This window comes from Carcharodon carcharias, chromosome 1 (assembly GCF_017639515.1).
Source record: "Carcharodon carcharias isolate sCarCar2 chromosome 1, sCarCar2.pri, whole genome shotgun sequence".
NCBI lineage: Eukaryota > Metazoa > Chordata > Chondrichthyes > Lamniformes > Lamnidae > Carcharodon > Carcharodon carcharias.
The window spans coordinates 105,050,030-105,068,956 of NC_054467.1; the positions used below are offsets into that span (position 1 = coordinate 105,050,030).

At 40.7% G+C, this 18,927-nt stretch overlaps 1 protein-coding gene across 4 annotated transcripts in view; it reads right to left on the reverse strand.

Moving 5' to 3' along the window:
- The window catches only part of nup54 (nucleoporin 54), a 69,741-nt gene that overhangs the window by 11,745 nt on the left and 39,069 nt on the right, over positions 1 to 18,927 (reverse strand). For 2 of the 4 annotated variants that reach the window (XM_041196384.1, XM_041196367.1), the window contains 7 exons: positions 18,141 to 18,224; positions 12,123 to 12,266; positions 11,508 to 11,731; positions 9,516 to 9,703; positions 7,064 to 7,260; positions 4,193 to 4,247; positions 1,227 to 1,320 (listed from right to left, as the gene is read on the reverse strand). In XM_041196384.1, the coding sequence (XP_041052318.1) occupies positions 1,227 to 1,320; positions 4,193 to 4,247; positions 7,064 to 7,260; positions 9,516 to 9,703; positions 11,508 to 11,731; positions 12,123 to 12,266; positions 18,141 to 18,224 (986 nt within the window). The remainder of the gene's footprint in view (positions 1 to 1,226; positions 1,321 to 4,192; positions 4,248 to 7,063; positions 7,261 to 9,515; positions 9,704 to 11,507; positions 11,732 to 12,122; positions 12,267 to 18,140; positions 18,225 to 18,927) is intronic. The other 2 variants (XM_041196392.1, XM_041196375.1) reach the window with 1 other exon arrangement.

Consider the following 18,927-nt stretch of genomic DNA (forward strand, 5'->3'; position numbering starts at 1 on the left):
TCAGACAAGGGGAAGAGGCTACAGGGTGAGGTCTGTACTGGGGAAGGACGGTAACCAAGGGTGGGGAGGGCACATGTTGATGTGTGCAAGTGGCCTCAAGATGGTGAGCGCTGGGGAGGCGTCTCAAGCGGAGATGAGGCCAGATGGAGATGTGAGGGTACGTGTGTGAGAATGGGCGGTAATGTCCCTTGAGCTGGCAGTGATTGAGATGCCAGTGAATGTGTGATGGGCTTGAGTGTGTGAGTTTAGAGTAATAGATGGTTGCCATATCCTGGCTGCATGGATAAGATCATTCGTCCTCTATCTGCATTGGACCTCTTGTGTGCAGCACTGGCACTGACCACTGCTGCCATTGTCTACCAAGCTGGAGTGGTAATGTTGCTGCCCATCCTGCAGCCAGAACAGGGGTAGAGGACATCACGGCGGGCCTATACAGAGTCCAAAAGGCGCTTAAGGGCTGCAGTCTTATTGCCTTTCGAGGCCATGTCTTCTTTGCTGCAGTCCAGTGTTGGAAGCACTGAGCGTGGCTGCGCTTTAAATGTGGTGCCTGGCGTGATGAAGCAGCGAGGTGACAGCATGGCAGGCGAATCTGAGCCTACCTGCCATCGAAATGGTGTGTATCCTGGGGATTCATAATTAATGTGGCAAGTTTGGGACAATCATGGGGAAAAGCCTCCATTGCGGCTGCTGAATAAAACATTGTTTTTCCTGCCTGCTACCGCACTTAGTGCAAATCTGGGATGATTCCACACATAAGTGACCAGGGCGCTATCCTCTGATTTACTTTAATTTGCTGGCAGGCAACTGAGATCAGCAAGGAGCAGATTTCAATAGCATTTCCCACTTTGCATTGCCACCAAGTGGTGCCTCAATGAGTTGCACCTCTTCACTGTCAATAAAAAAACTCACTCATATAAATAAGTTAATTTGAGATAACCTGAATTACTTATACTGTTCTGTTTCCAAACATGTTCAATGAGAGAATGTTCATGGTACAGTGATACAGAATTTCTTCATCATTATCACTGCATCAAGAAGAGCTTTGTGACAGAAATAATGGATTCTCAAGTTTATTCTGGCCCAAGTCACTTTCCAAAACACTATTGCTCAACTTACACCATAATCAAATCAGAGAAGAGTTTTGCAACAATCGAAAGCTACGATTAAGTAAATAGAACTGATACAATGGCCTAAAGATATCTTCTCATGCAGGAATCCCAACTCACATCCAGTCTGCTTTGATGCTGTTTTGTCATCTGTTCCTGGAACTTAAGCCTCCTCAGCAATTCCTTAAAACCAACCATGGGCACTGGTATCAGCCTTTGAAAGGAGGGGTCGGGGGAGAGAGAGAGAGAAAGTGGCAGAAGTGTTAGTAATCAAGATGCATACACAGTGAATGAAAATATTGTGGAGAATCACGTTATCATCATCCATGCAGCTGAAGTTTGTAAGATGATCTGGAGATGTAAGATACCAACTGTTCAGGGACACACGCACAGTCCTGGAAAGCAAACTTGCCCTACTCAGAAGCAATATGGGGCAAGTTTACTTTGTGTAAATAAAGTTAATAGCCTATATGATTGGATATTATTCATATTCTCTTTGTATGATTTCTCTACAGGTAGATATATTTTCAAACAATTATAGTTCTCTTATGGAAGAAGATATTTGATCAAATTTTAAGAGGTTGGGGAAATAGCAAAGGACACATCTTATAAATGCTCCTTAGAACTGATTCTTGATTTGTATTAAGTACATATATGCAATAAAACATGTACACATACAATGCCAAAGGATAATGTTAAATGTGTTAATATTCGTGATGTCTAACCTGTTGTTTCTGGGTCCTTTGTAATATATTACACTAATTGTAGTTGGGTATAATACCTCATGTGATAAATGTTGCTATAACAAAGGCTTAGATGCATTGTCAGAGATGACATTTCTTTTAGAAGAGGAAGGTGTGAGACCCCCTCCCCCCCACCCAAGGAATCACCACCCCTCTCCCCCATTTAACCAATGTGCTGAAATCCCCAGTAGATCAGAGATAGAAGATATTAACCAATGGTTAGACTTGATTTATAGATATTGCTTAAAAAGAAAAAAGTCAGTTGTTATTTTGCCAAATTTGGATATTCACAGAAATGTGCTTGTTTTTGAAGTTGTATAGTTTGTGTACCTGTAAATAATTCATTACACTGCTTCACCGTTAAATATTTTTTAATGTATTCGTGTTATGAGCATGCCCAGTATATGATGATGATGATGATGTCTTTAAGCATGTGACCTAGCCATCATGGTGCCGGTCACTCTTTACAAGTTCCTCCTAATATATATCAGGCCTTGGTGATGAGGATTAGATTAAAGTGCAAAAATATTTGCCTCAAACAGCAGTAAAGACCATGATGAACAAAATAATCTGGTTGCCAGTGAGTTAGCTGTGAGGATGGCAAAGAGTTCGGCTGCATTATGTGAGGCCTAGGCTGGACTGGACCCTCAGTAAATGGGATGCTGCAAGGTCATATTGCCCATCTGATTCAACTAACTAGTACACTAGCTTTGACAAATACAACACATCAGCCCCATCATCTCATCCCCTTGGGGGTGGGTGCAAAATTGATAATCTTTTGAAAAAACTGAATTGTATTTTTTTTTTATAAAATAAACCCACATGGGAGCTCCCTCTAGTTTTCTGCACAATATTAAATGCACCAAAATTAAAATTTGGAGAAATAAAAGCAAAATACTGTGGATGCTGGAGATCTGGAATAAAAACAAACTACTGGAAAAACTCAGCCGGTCTGGCAGCATCAGTGGAGGGAAGCATAGACGAAACATTTCGAATCCAATATGACTTCTTTGGAAGAGTTTCAAAGGACAGTCATATTGGACTCAAAAAACTCTATCTCTCCACAGATGCTGCCAGACCTGCTGAGTCTTTCCAGCACTTTGTTTTTATCCAAAATATAGTGAAGTGAGAAAAAAAAGACCAAATATTGTGTTATAAAATGCTAACTGTAAGACTTAAAATTGTGAAAACTAAAAAAAACTTGGGATTGATATACACACTAATAAATTATATTGAAGCAAAGTATACCGTGGAATAAAAATTATTTAAACATTGACTGAATGAATATTTCTCAAAAGTGTGAGAGCTATTTAGTTCAAATGTATTGGTGACAAAATAGTGGTGGTTACCTGCCCAAGGGCAGGTCAATTATCCACATCTCACGGTCTTGTGCTCTCCTTTTCAGTTGTGAGGTCAGAGCTTCCCATTTTCAAGTTCATTGAGCAATGAGCCATATGACTAGGGGAAAGACTACATGAGGTGGTTTCCCATTGTCTTCCTCATGTGCTTGAAGGAAATGAGTCCTCTTTCCTGAAGGAGCCTCCTCTGCCTGTAAGCAGCTGCTGCCCCTCGAGGTTCTGGCTCTTCTGCCATCACCCACCAAACAATTGCTGGTTCTGCCAATGGCCGTGGCTGGGGCAACTTGAAAAAGGGTAGAAATGACTCCCTCCACCCACCATGATCTCAAATGGCCCTACCACCCTAGGGCTGTCATAGGACAGAATGTGCTTTACATTTAAGGAATAACTAAGAGGGAAAAAAAGGCCAAATTTGTTTGTATTATAGTGTATTTGAAACATTAAAAAACTCAAAATAAAATTAAAAATATCTCCCCTTTAACTAAGCCAAAATGTCCAATGACACAGTTCATTAAATAAGCTTGAGAGTTACCTGAAATTTCATCAAAATTAAGAAGAACTTTTGATCAACCATAATGGGTCCAGTGGTCGTTTATTCTCATCACAAACCATTTTGACTATTTTAGAGCTATTAAGTAATGAACACAGGGTCACCCTGACAGCACTTAATGTGTTATTGTCAAAAAAAATGAGGTCTTGAAATTATACTGTAAAAGATTCATGAAAGGCTGCTTAATTCATTCATCTCAAATCCCTCCCTGCTCTTATAAAACTATTATTTTGTACACTGGTTACCTCCATTGCGAAAGCAAAGAAATTTCAGATGAACAAATTCAATGTTTGCACACAACATAAACTTTATACAAATCATGTGAACATAGACACAAAAAGGAATTATGTAAACAAAAGCAAAAACCATTGTGTTTGAACAGTTTCCACCAGTCATGCAATGGGTTTGTAGCAAGGAAGAGATGGAGAAACCTACTTTTCAGGATCAGGATTGTCAACTTTAGCCTGCTCCCAAATTATTGGATCAACACCTGTAATGGAAAATGGCACCTATTTAGTTCAAATGTATTGGTGACAAAATAGTGGTGGTGCCTGCCCAAGGGCAGGTCAATTATCCACACCTCACGGTCTTTCACTCTCCTTTTCAGTTGTGAGGTCAGAGCTTCCCATTTTCAAGTTCATTGAGCAATGAGCCATATGACTAGGGGAAAGACTACATGAGGTAGTTTCCCGTTGTCTTCCTCATGTGCTTGAAGGAAATGAGTCCTCTTTCCTGAAGGAGCCTCCTCTGCCTGTAAGCAGCTGCTGCCCCTCGAGGTATTGTACCGTAATTGTAACATTCACTACTAGAATTTCTTCAAGATTACTATTTTGTTAGAACAGATAAGTGAACAATAGTATTGTATTTCTGCAACATCATGCTGTGGAAGGCTGCTGTGGGAGGCAAGGGGAAAAATTGCAGGAGCCCTGACATTAATTTTCAAATCCTCTCTGGCCACAGGAGAGGTGCCAGAGGACTGGAGGCCAGCTAATGTGGTATCATTATTCAAGAAGGGTGGTAAGCATAAACCAGGAAACCATAGGCCAGTGAGTCTAACATCAGTGGTTGGGAAACTTTTGGAAAAAATTCTGATGGACAGAATTAATCTCCACTTGGAGAGGTAAGGATTAATCAAGGATAGTCAGCATGGCCTTGTCAGGGGAAGAGCATGTCTAACAAATTTGTATTTTTTGAGGAGGTGACTAGGAGTGTTGATGAGGATACTGCAGTTGATGTAGTCTACATGGACTTCAGTAAGGCTTTTGACAAGGTCTCACATGGGAGACTGGTCAAGAAGGGATCCATGGGATCCAAGGCAATTTGGATCCAAAATTGGCTTAGTGGCAGAGGCAGAGGGTGATGGTCAAAGGTTGTTTTTGTGACTGGAAAATTGAAAATTGGGGACTGGACGCCTGTATCCAGTGGTGTACTGCAGGGTTCAGTGCTGGGTCCCTTGCTGTTTCTAGCATACATTAATGATCTAGACATGAATGTAGGAAGTATGATCAGTAAGTTCTGCAGATGACACGAAAATTGGTGGTGTGGTAAATAGCGAGGAGGAAAGCCTTAGACTGCAGGACGATATAGACAGGCTACTTAGATGGGCAGAACAGTGGCAAATGGAATTTAATCCTGAAAAGTATGAGGTGATGCATTTTGGGAGGACTAACAAGGCAAGGGAGTACACAATGAATGGTAAGACTGTAGGAAGTACAGATGATCAGAGGGATCTTGGTGTGCATGTCCACAGATCCTTGAAGGCAGCAGCACAGGTAGATAAGGTGGTTAAGATGGCAGGTGGGATACTTGCCTTTATTAGTTGAGACATTGAATACAAGAGCAGGGAGGTTATGATGGAGCTGTATATTAATTAGGTCACATCTGGAGTACTGTGTGCAGTTCTGGTCACCACACTATAGGAAGGATGTGATTGCACTCGTGAGGGTGCAGAGGAGATTCACCAGGATGTTGCCTGGGCTGGAGCATTTCAGCTATGAAGAGAGACTAGATAGGCTGTGGTTGTTTTCCTTAGAGCTGAGAGGGGACTTGATTGAGGCGTACAAAATTATGAGGGGCTTAGATAGGAAGAAACTTTTCCCCTTAGTGGAGAGGTCAATAACCTCAATAGTAGATTTAAGGTAAGGGGTTTAGAGGGGATTTGAGGAAATTTTTTTTCACCCAGGAGAGTTGGGTGGGGGGGCATCTGGAACTCACTGCCTGAAAGGGTGTTAGAGACAGGAACCCTCACAACATTTAAGCAGTATTTAGATGAACACTTGAAACACCACAGCATACAGAGCTACGGGCCAAGTGCTGGAAAATGGGATTAGAGTAGACAAGGGCTTGATGATCGGCATGGACATGATGGGCCAAAGGGCCTCTTTCAATGCTGTAAAACTCTATGACTCTATCATATTACTGTGACCCACTTAACTTCATTCAAATCAACATTCCATCAACTTTCAATTGCAGCCCAGAGAGTAATATTGTTGAAAGTTTGTTTAATTAAAAAACAAATGAGAAAAGAGAAGTAAAAAAAAAATACCCTTTATAACATGGAAGTAAAGCTGAGGATGAAAGATCACAGAACTTTCATCAGCCACATTTTCTAGTAATACTGAAGTTGCAGCATTGAATTTTGTAAATTAAACTTTACGTGGTCCAAGAAGGTGCAGACATCCTTTGTAAATCTCAGCTTTCCCTTCATTCCCAATCCATTCCAGGGCTTGAGCACAAAAATCAAAGCTGACACTCCAGTGCTGCAATGAGGGAGTGCTGCACTGTCAGAGGTGCTGTTTTTCAGAGGTACATTAAACCGAGGCCCCACTTGCCTGCTTGGGTGGAAATAAAAGATCCCATGGCACTATTTCGAAGAAGAGCAGGGGAGTTATCCCTGGTAACCTGACCAATCAGCATCACAAAACATGAATTGTTTGGTCAATATCACATTGCTGTTTGTGGGAGGTTGCTGAGTGCAAATTGGCTACTGCGTTTCCTGCAACAGCAACAACACTTCAAAAAGTACTTCATTGGCGGTAAAGTGCTTTGAGACGCCCGATGGCCATGAAAAGTGCTATAAAAATGCAAGTCTTTCTTTCTTTCTATCAAGATGAGATTGACAGGAATTGTCCTCTGGGGCAGGGGGTGCTGAATCCAAGTGTGACAGACAGTTCACACCATAACTTCATCTTGTCTACTGTAGTTCTTGAGTCCAGTATTCTAGTGCAGAAGCTACTAGGACACATTATCCATTTATTTCTATATATAGGTAATTGTATTATGTAACACAGAAGTTTCACTACATACCAGCAGGAGGGTTCTGAAGCAGTTGTTTCATCTGGGCTGGAGAAAGTTCTGTCCTGGGCAGGGCAACAATCACCCCTAACTGCATCAGATTATTCTTCACATTAGCTTGTTCCAGTGAACTGTAGAGGTTTGTCGCTGAAACTCTTCTGGAATTCCCATTTGGAAAACGTTCAACAACATAGATCACCATTTCTGTTCTGAAAATAAAAATAGATTATCTTTACATCTCTGTGATCATACGATATGTCTTCACTTACAATGACTGCTTGGATCAACTGATCAGTTAACCAAACCATGGGCACCTTTTGCATGTCTTGTGTGGACAAGTTTTTTAGTCTTCCCAGAAAATTGCAGATCAATAAGAATCTCAATTCTCTTCATCTATAATTAGCAAGACGTCAGAATTGAAAGTACTTGGAAGGTTACTGCTAATATTTAAATTTTTAAGCATCAATAGGATGTTACCTTTGGGAAGCTTCAGATTAATTATATTGTGGTTATTTAAAATATCTGAGAGTGAAAGGGAAGAAACATTTTTGATATTTAGGCCCACCTTGGTCATACATACAAATATATTGTTTAGCACTCAATCGACTTTTTCAAAAGCCTGAAGAAGCTTATACAGTCCAAAGAATTAAAGTAGCTTCTTGATCACATTAATATATATTTCCTTTGTTTACTGTGAATGAAACTTAACCCTCAAGTTCTACTGATACTTTAGTTACAGCACACTTATCATCTCTTAATGTATAAAGTGGCAGGAGAATGGGTAGCAGTGTGTACTACACCATCTTCCTTCTTCTGTTAGTTTGAATCCAGCCTTGACAGGTGGGAAGAAGTCTTCTTTCTCAAGGCTGTAAGGGACCTTATTTGAAACAAGTCTTATGTCAAATGAGTTCATATAACTTCAAATGAATTCCTAATAGGTACAGATATTCAAGCAAAACAGTACAATACCACCAATCTTAATGAAAGCAGCTACAAGGAATGTTAGTGTGGAGAACAGGGGAAAAAGATCACATTGATGTAAAAAGCAAGGATGCTTCTAAAATAATGTGCAAGGGCAATTAAAGGTCATTGACCTGAAACTTTTAATTTTGTTTCTCTCTCCACAGATGCTGCCTGACCTGTTCAGTGTAGAATTTTGGTTGTTAGTAGAAATTGTCGGGAGCACAACAGAGGGACTATGGCCCTGCCTCTAGCTGTGCTACAACCGGCCAGGGCAGTTCAATGCTAAAAACAATGAGAAATGTATTCTCTGTGTGAAGATGGGTGTTATCTTTTTTAATATTTTTTGGAACATGACGGTATTCTGTAAAGAAAGCTGTGTGGGTGTCCATGACTAACCAAACTGGAGAAAGTTAGTAAAGACAGCTTGTCTGTGGGATCTGAGAGATGAAAGGTAAAGACGCTAAGTGTATGCATTTGCAATGAGAGGCTCTGGTGGAGTGGATTTACAAGTAAATAGTTAGGGTTTAAAAATTGCATTATAAGTCGGTATTTGACTTTTCAGCTGTTAAATTTCAATGGGTAATTTAGAAGTGACAAGAGACTTTTACAACTTACAAAGGTTTCATAAGTAAACAAGGGAAGGTTATTAAATTTTATTTGACCCGAAAGCAGAGGCAATTGGAAGACATGAAAGATTTTTATATTTTGGTAAGGTTGAGTTCAAAGAGGTGCTGAAGACAATGGAGTCCAAGGTGAAAGGGGGAAAAAAAGATATTTACAGAAGTTGAGTTGTGTTATCTGTGTGGCGGAGATGGCCTCAGACCTGTTTGTATTTTTGTAGTGGTGATTTAAAATGTTTGAAATGTTTTTGAAGATTTATGAATAAAGTATATTTTTGCAAAAAAAAGGCCTCAGACCAGCTCTGTGCTGAGAGTTTGACGCAACCATCCAGCTTCAAGCCAGAGAAGTCTTTGTTTTCTGAGTGCAGTCTGTTTCTGAAATTTCTTGGATTTCCACAGCAGAATGGAAGACAGTGAGAAGTCATGTGGTATACCTTTACTAAAGTAACAGCAGTTTTTACCTTGGGTAATATTACTGGACTTTTATGGCTAAAAATCTATAAGGGAACTGCTGCCAAATAGTTTACTTGTGTGTTCTGATCAAGTGAGTTTTTTTTAGGGGGGGAATGTTTTGTAAGTCAATTTCAATTGTGTAATTTTAATCTGCGTGCTTAAGCTTTTTTTTTAAAACTTCCTGTAAATAAATCTTTTAATTTTAAAATCCTAAAAGTGTTACCCAGGGTTCTATGCTTCAGTAGCTTTCGCCTCATTTTCAAAATACAAAAAAATAGATTATGATCAGTAAGACAAACTTCCCTCTGGGATTTGGCTTGCTCAGCAAATAACATTGGCTGCAGTTGTAACACCTGCTATTAGCAACTTCCCTTCACCTTATGCAAAGAGTAATGTGAAATTAACTGACTGGCATACAGTGCACTTACTGATCATCTGGAAGTGCTCGGATTCCTTCAACATTCACCATGATTTGCTGCAACCCTCCAAGAATTTTGTGCAATGATTCCACAATCAGCTGCTGCTGGTTTCGAATGTCTGCCTCTTTTTTGTTAAAAGCCAAAGCTACCAGACCATCCTCATCCTTATTACTGGGTATGCAGCTGAAACCAACAGTCTATAGCAAGATGCAAAACAATGGGAGTTTTAAGGTTAATTACTTTCATATGTCTTCAAGTTTTGATTCTTGGACTGTACAGAAACCTAACAAGACTGCGATAATATAGGTGCCTGACAACATCGACCACGTACAAGTTCTAAATGTCAAAATGGTAACCAGCATCATTATCCTGCAGCACAGTTCACAAGATAATTTATTTCAGTAGCGCACTGCTACCTATGTCATAAGTTATAACAATGAACTTCCAGGTCCAATTTGAGCTCGGAATGTGGTGCCATCTTTGATGGAACAATGCAATCTGGCTGCTCCAATAATAAGAAGTTGAAGTATAGTGGTCAGTTTGCAAATTGGACTGAAAACTCAGCTGCTTATGAACCCTAGTTTTGAAGCCAATCAGAAATAAAAATGGTGTGGAGTTTGATATAGAATGGTAACATGGAGTAGTTACGACAAAGAAAATTCAAACTTTCAAAAAAAAGTATAACAAATACTACATTAAGTATTTAACATTAAGCATTCAAGTACTTCAGCACACTGTTGGAAGATTAAAAACTATTGTTTTTAATTGGGATCTTATCCCAATTGTTTTGGGATTTTGCACAGATAAGAGGTAATTAAACCATTTCATTATCTCTACAAGGGAAAATGTGAGGATCACGGCTATTCAGGTTGGTAGCAGTCACACTTATTTGCTGTGTCAACAGTGCCCATCATTACTGCCAGAGGTAAACCATTAACTCAACAGCGAGAAAGCACATAGCCTCCGAATCCCACTATGTCAGTGATTCATATAACAGGTTGTTACCAATTTTAGGAGTGCTGACAGAATTAAAACATGATATAGAATACAAGATATAGAATAAACTTGTACCATTGTACCCAAGGTCACTTCTGCAATGACCAACACAAAAATTATGAAAATCCTCCTTAGTCTGTTTGTTTCCTTGACCCTGTGCACCCTGCCTCTCTTCACACTCAAATAATGTAAACATTTAAATGTAAAATACTTTCTCTTCATCTATTACACAAAATCCTTTTATTGATCAAGGTACATATCTTTTGAAGACATCATGAGGTTTTCTTTAGGGTTGGGATTGCGACAAATCCATGCGTATGCTGTGTGCACCAGGAGAATGTGAAAGTTTTCACAGAATCTTTTCAGTGCAAAAGGAGGCCATTCGGCCAATTGAGTCTGCACTGACTCTCTGAAAAAGCATTCCACCTCGTCCCACTCTCCTGCCTTATCCTAATTACCTTGCATGTTCTCTCTCTTCAGGTAACAATCCAATTCCCTTTTGAATACCTCGATCGAACCTGCCCCCGCCATCCTATCAGGAAGTTCGTTCCAGACTCCAACCACCATCTGGGTGAAAAATCTTTTCCTCACATCACATTTACTCTTTTTGCCTATTATTTTGAATATACCCTCTAGTTCTAGATGCTCTCGAGTGTGAACAGTTTCTCATTATTTACCCTGTCAATACCCCTCAGGGTCTTGAATACCTCTATTAAGTCTCCTCTCAGCCTTCTTTTCTCCAAGGAAAAGAGTCCCAACCTCTCCAATCTATCCTCATAGCTACAGTTCTTTATCCCCGGAATCGTTCTTGTGAGTCTCCTCTGAACTCTCTCCAATGCCTTCATATCCTTCTTCAAGTATGGCACCCAGAACTGGACACAGTACTCCAGTTGAGGCCTAACTAGAGTCTTATACTATGGAGGACCTTTTCCCCGCTTTACCTCAAATCCCATGTTATCTTGCACTTTACAAATATTTGAAGTTACTTTTAAAAAAAAAATTCACCTTAAACCGACAGAAAGGGTTTTCTTGAGTGAACTCGACGGGAGCCAAGTGATTGTGGAAGTAGCCTTTTCCTGTTCCCCAGAACGCCTGTAGCTGGTTCCACTTGGCCAATATAGCATCTCGCTCATCTCCCAGTAGAGTCGGTGCAGAAAGGGCACTTGCTGTGTTGATCAGCTGAGCTGACTGTGTCTGAGGCTGTAATGCCTGTCCAAAAAGCCCTCCAGCTATAAATGTACCATGGCAATATGATTATTTTTTTGTCAATTGGGAAATGGGGGAAGGATGTTCTAGTGACCAGAAGAATAGAGGGGAGGAAATTAAGTTATATTTTACTTACAATGAAAATCATCTCTATAGTACATGCCTATGAATTTGCACAATACATAAAATACAAGTGTAACTTTCTCTCTTGCCATCAGTAACCTTGTAGGTAAATACAGAAAAGTATTTTAAGCCTATATATCAATGCCATAACCCTCAAGCAAAACTCCTGGTGGGTTTTGAAGATTTACTATTAACTGCTGAAAGCACATTTGAAGTTGATTTTAAAAATGTTACATCTTATTCCTTTTAAACTAAAATTTAGTTGGTGTATTTGCCTTCTTATGAACTTACTTTGCTGTTGCTGCTGAGTACCGAAGGCACCAAATCCTCCAAATGTGGAACCAGGTACTAAGCCGGTTGTTAGGCCTGTGGCAGTACCCGCGCCAAATCCACCACCAAAACCAAAGCCTTTATTCTGTGTATTCTGGAAAAGACCTGGAAAACAAAGAAAACCAAATGGAATTACAAAAGCTAAAAAATGCATCACAGGCCTTCTTAGAGTTACCAAAATGTTATCGTAGTTCAGGTTAATCTAATGGAAAAATATTTTTTTTAATGCATAGTTTAAAAAAGAAACATCAAAAAAGTTACAGATCCCATTACAATGTCTTACAAAGCAGCTACTAACATTTACTTAAAACAAAACCAAAATCAAGTCAAGTTGTAAAAAAATGAAACTCAAGTTTACACAGCAGCTTAGCAAATTTTCAGGGTGCCCCAAAGCACATTCCAACCAACGGATATTTTTGAAGAGCGGTCACTTGCTGTTATGCCAGACAAACAAGACAGCCGAATTTGTGCTCAGCAAGGTCTCTGCTGGCCTCAATTTAACACATCCGTTAAAAGATTGCACCTCTCACGATGCTTGGAATATGTGCTCAAATCTTTCGTCAGGAACTATTAAAATTTGCTATGATTTCCCATCTTTCTACTGATTTTAATTTTCCTCTTTAAACTACAGCTTCCGACTGCACTATGGAGGAAAGAGGCTCTGACTTGGGAGGAAATACTAAGCTCAAACAATTTAAGAACTGAGTTAATATTGAGACACAACCACAAAAATCCAACATAATTTTAACAACGTGGATTAGTTCAACACTCTTGCGCTGTTAGGATTAGTAAGTTATGAAGTTCATACCCTAGTGATTTCAGTAATGAGTGAGTAAATTATTTTCCCTCTCCTATTTATTTCTCTCTTTTTGAGGTGGTGAATTATGTTGTATTATAATGTAGAATCTGTATGGGTAGAGCTGAGAAACACTAAAGGGCCATAAACGTTAGTGGGGGTTGTATATAGACCTCCAAGCTGTAGTGGTGCTGTTGGGAATGGCATTAAACAGGAAATTAGAGATGCAAGTAATAAAGAAACATCTGTAATTATGGGTGACTTTAATATGCACATAGATTGGGCAAATCAAATTAGTAACAATACCGTAGAGGAGTAATTCCTGGAATGTATACAGACTGTTTTTCTGGACCAATACATTGAGGAACCAACGAGAGAACAGGTCACCCTCGACTGGGTATTGTGTAATGAGAAAGGAATAAATTGGCAATCTAGTTGTATGAGGCCCTTTGGGGATGAGCAACCATAATATGATAGAATTCTTCATCAAGATGGAGAGTGTCAGAAATGTTGGGGAACACCGGGTTTAGTGAGAGGGGGGAACTGAAAGAAATCAGTTTTAGTAGGGAAATGGTGTTGGGGAAATTGATGGGATTAAAGACCGATAAATCCCTAGGGCCTGATAATCTACATCCCAGAGTACTTAAGGAAGTGGCCCTAGAAATAGTGGGTGCATTGTTGGTCATCTTCTGAGATTCTATAGACTCTGGAACAGTTCCTACAGATTGGAGGGTAACTAACATAACCCCATTATTTAAAAAGGGATTCAGAGAGAAAACAGGAAATTATAGACCAGCCAGCCTGACGTCAGTAGTGGGGAAAATTCTACAGTCCATTATAAAAGATTTAATAGCTGAGCAGTGGCAGAATCGAACACAGTCAGCATGGATTTATGAAAGGGAAACCATGCTAGACAAATCTACTGGAATTTTTCGAGGATGTAGCTAGTAGAGTTGATGAGGGGGAGCCAGTGGATGTGGTTTATTTGGACTTTCAGAAGGCTTTCAACAAAGTCCCACATTAAAGATTGGCGTGTAAAATTAAAGCGCATGGGATTGGGGGCAGTATATAGAGATGGATAGAAAATTGGTTGGCAGACAGGAAACAAAGAGTAGGAATAAATGGGTTTTTTTCCGAATGGCAGGCAGTGACTAGTGGGGAACCACAGGGATCAGCGCTGGGACCCTAGTTATTCACAATATATATTAATGATTTAGATGAGGGAATTAAACGTAATATCTCCAAATTTGCAGATGACACAAAGGAGGGTAGCTGTGAGGAGGATGCAGAGATATTTCAGTGTGATTTGGACAAGCTGAGTGAGTGGGCAAATACATGGCAGATGCAGTATAACGTGGATAAATGTGAGGTTATCCAATTTGGTAGCAAAAACAGTAAGGCAGATTATTATCTGAATGGCTATAAATTGAGAGAGGGGAATGTGCAACGAGACCTGGGTGTCCTTGTATACCAGTCACTGAAGGTAAGCATGCAGGTGGTAAAGGCGGCAAATAGTATGTTGGCCTTCATAGCCAGAGGATTCGAGTACAGGTACAAGGATATCTTGCTGCAATTGTACAGGGCCTTGGTGAGGCCACACCTGGAATATTGTGTGCAGTTTTGGTCTCCTTATCTGAGGAAGGATGTTCTTGCTATAGAGGGAGTGCAGCGAAGGTTTACCCGACTGATTCCTGGGATGGCGGGACTGACATATGAGGAGAGATTGAGTCGATTAGGATTATATTCACTGGAGTTCAGAAGAACGAGGAGGGGGTCTCATAGAAACCTATAAAATTCTAACAGGACTAGACAGGGTAGATGCAGGAAGGATGTTCCCGATGGTGGGGGAGTCCAGAATCAGGGGTCACAGTCTGAGGATATGAGGTAGACCATTTAGGACTGAGATGAGGGGAAATTTCTTCACCCAGAGAGTGGTGAGCCTGTGGAATTCGTTACCACAGAAAGTAGTTGAGACCAAAACATTGTATGCTTCCAAGGAGGAGTTAGATATAGCTCTTGGGGCAAAAGGGATCAAAGGGCATGGGGAGAAAGAGGGAGCAGGCTATTGAGTTGGATGATCAGCCATGATCATAATGAATAGTGGAGCAGGCTCAAAGGGCTGAATGGCCTACTCCTGCTCCTAGTTTCTATGTTTCTAATTATATAAGTGGACTATGCCCTCTGGTACCTCACCCAATTCTCCGTGTGTTGGGCAGGACAAGAAATGCTGACAGTCTGTCTGACTACAAGGCACATGCAGTTCTAGGAGGAAATGAAAGGCAGCCAGTAACATTCCCCATTGCTAGCCTAGCAGCTATCACACTATCAAATGAGCAAACTAGGGGCTGAACCTGGGACATGTCTCAATGCCACACCAAGTAGCATATTTAGCTAAGAGTCACCTGGGGAGAATGCTGATTGAAGTAAAGATAGTTTAACCATGGGCAGAATTAGTTGCGGGAGATGGTGGTGTAGTAGTAATGTCACCAGACAAGTAATCCAGAGGCCCAGGCTAATGCTCTGAGGACACAGGTTCAAAACCCACCATGACAGCTGGTGGAATTTAAATTCAATTAATAAAAAAATCTGAAAAGCTAGTCTCAGTAATGGTGACCATGAAACTATCACTGATTGTTGTAAAAACCCATCTGGTTCACTAATGTCCTTTCGGGAAGGAAATCTGCTGTCCTTACCTGACCTGGCCTACATGCGAATCCAGATCCACAGCAATGTGGCTGACTCTTAACTGCCTTCTGAAATAGCCTGCAAGCCACTCAGTTCAAGGGCAATTAGGGATGGACAACAAATGGATGCCATGACAGCGAACCTACATTTCATGAAAAAAGTGGGAAAAAAAATTATGCTTCCCCACTGGCAAGTTGTAAGGGGGCATAAAATTCGCCAGGTGGCCTTCCCGCTGTCCTCTTGCCATACCCGATGTCCACAGTTTTACAGACAGGGAGAGGGGGGGGCCAGGAACAAGGTCCAGGGCAGCCCACATGCCCAAATTGGGGCAATTAATGGCCTGATACAGAAAGGGAGTCCTTGAAGGAGGTGCCAATTATCGGCCACTTCCCAACCTGTGTCAATCTTTAGGCCTGCAGAAGTTCAGGGGCAAAGGTGGGAGGTGAAGCCTGGCACGTCACCCTGCTCATGCCTTGGGTGCTAAGTGGAGAGTTGGGTGGGGGTTGGGGACCTCCCACCCCCAAACAAGTCTGCACCCCATGGGTGGTCCCTACCCAACCCCCACTACCTCCCCCAACCTCTCCTTCAAGGCTTCCACTCCTCTACTTCCTCAGGCCTCACCTTCCTTTCCCTCTACGAGACCCTCACTCCCCACCTCTTGCAATTACCTGATCCCCAAGACTTAGAATCCGGGGACTGCTAGTAATCCCAGTCCTCTCCACTGCTGCCACCGTTGCTGCTGAGACTACAGAACCGCCTGCCAATCAGATCGGCTGGCAACTCTGAGGCAGGACTTCCACCCCATACTCAGATGGGAGAAGTCCCAACTCCAGCCAATTAACAATCTTTGGAGCATTAAATGGCTGCAGGGCTGCTGTGATCGATGGCGATGCATTCCTCAGCAAATTTTCGGATGGTGGGGCGAGAAACCCCGCCACCTGAAAAATCCTGCCCCATGATTCTCTGCAAGTGTTATTTTCAAGTTCTGGTGGCTTGATTTTCTCCTTAAAGTATCTGAAGATCTGGGTGCAAGATCCTCCTGTTAATTGCAATTTAAACAGAAATCTACAAATCAAGTCATTTGATCACCAAAATCAAAGTTATTTGATCTCAGCCAGGGTGAGGGATGCTATAAGCTGCTTCCAGCTCTGTACCATAGCAAAAATAAGCCATAATACTCAGATAATTGCAATCTCACTGCACCCCGCTTCCTGTCAAATGGTCTACTAATCCACACGGTCAGTGCTCACTCACAAACAATGACAAATCCGGCAAGCTATCAGAAGGCAGTGAAAGTGAAGTGAAAGTCACCATAGTCCTAAAGGATCATATGCTGCTCTCCCATTACAGAAATGACTGGTGGGGAATTTAACCTGAGAGTCACCACACCTCAGGCGAGGGACGAGGTTGAGAAGGCAGGGCCCGCATGGATGACCTCGGCCGGTACGGGAATAGAACCCACGTCATTGGCATCACTCTGCATCACAAACCAGCCAACTGAGCTAACCGGCCCCAGCCAATACCCATGAAGGCATATTTCATCAGAAACTCAGGACAGGATAGAAAGAAATAGTGGCATGATACATTATGTATATTAGAAATTCTAATACGGCTCAATTGTCAGTGTGTTAAACTGAACCATTTGTCCAAATAGCTTACTACACCTACCCATGGATGAGAGCTAATTGACTGAAGAGCTCTTGCATGTGATAAAACTTATCACCAAGGGGTATGGGCATGTTTTCTCATAAAAATGTATGTGGAAATTTAATCAACAAAATATTCTTTTTTACTTTTCTTTTTTATTCTCTCTATAGCCTGCTACTAACATCACTACATGTGCTGTAGTCCATCTCATCTCTATATCTACCAAATTAACCTAACAAAGATAAATCTCTTACATGCACGAAACTAACTGAGAATGTACAGATAGTGCAGCATTTTGTACTTTGCAATCATCTCTGTGAGAAAAGAAGTTGAGCAAAACACATTCAAATTATGAGCAGCAGCTATGGGAACTGTAGACTCTGCTGAGATCTGAAAATCTAAATTATATAGAGAACCATTACTGTGACTAGGAATTATGCAGATACTACACATTAAGCAGCAGCTCTCCATAAATCTAAGGTAATAATAATCAATAATTTTCAATTTTCAAACATCTTGAGAGTTCAATCAAGTTCTTTTACTGTTGATCTGTGCCGTTACTGGGATTTCTTCCCCCAATTCTTGCACCGTAAAATAAGCTGTGGGATCACAGCTGCTGCTGTTTCCAATAAAATATCAGTCCCCTATTCTATTCTGGATGTCCATCTAAAAGCATGTAACTTTTAAGGAAATTTTCTGTCCCAATTACTTTGTGCTCACAGCGACATTTTCTTTGCTGCAGATTACAATTCCCTGCCCCTATGGAACCAGGCCACCCTCCTCAAAAAGCACAAAAGAAACTTTTAAATTTCTCTCTTTGGCAAGTGATAACCATTTTGTTTCTTTTTTACCTGTTACCCCTGTATTGGCAGGTGTTGTTGAGAAATTGAATGCAGGAGCAGCTGTCGTAGTTGTACCAAACCCTCCAAAACCACCTATGTGGACATTTAAAAACAAATCAGAGTTCAACAAAGGTCAACTAATGAACTTTATACCTATATATTTGTGACCCACCATTATTTCAAAATTTCAAAGTGTTCATTCAGAGCATTTTCAGATTTAGTGACCGATTTTTGACCATAGTTTAATAAAATGCCAATACTTTCCCACCCGTAAGTGCATAATCACATTCTCAGGGTGACAGGTTATTGGACAATGTGATTGTGAGTTCATAGTTGTGTGAAAAGTACCATAATCTCATTGTAGCACAGTGATGCCAAGGCTACAAATACCTTTGGTTTTTTTCTTCTGCAGTCTTTTGAATGTCTCACTCTTCCTTCTAAGTGTATTGGCCAAGTTGGACACAAACATTCTTAAATCAAATTGACTAAAGTGTATGCTCCATCAGTGATACAACATTCTCAGACTTATAATCTTCTTGGAGCAATGAATTTATTTGGCCGTGTTAAACACCACTTTGAAAACAAGATATCTTCACTAAATCACTCTGTCTTCCTGGTAACCGTGGTTGCTATCTATAGATATATCTTGTGCATTCATCTATAATAGACTTCCTTTCTTAAAATTAGACCAATCCCCAAATCATACCTTAATGTGTCATCAAGATTGTCTTCACATTTTTAGCTCTAGGGTGTTCGTACATAATATGATGAACAAAAAAAAATTTCTATGCAAGGC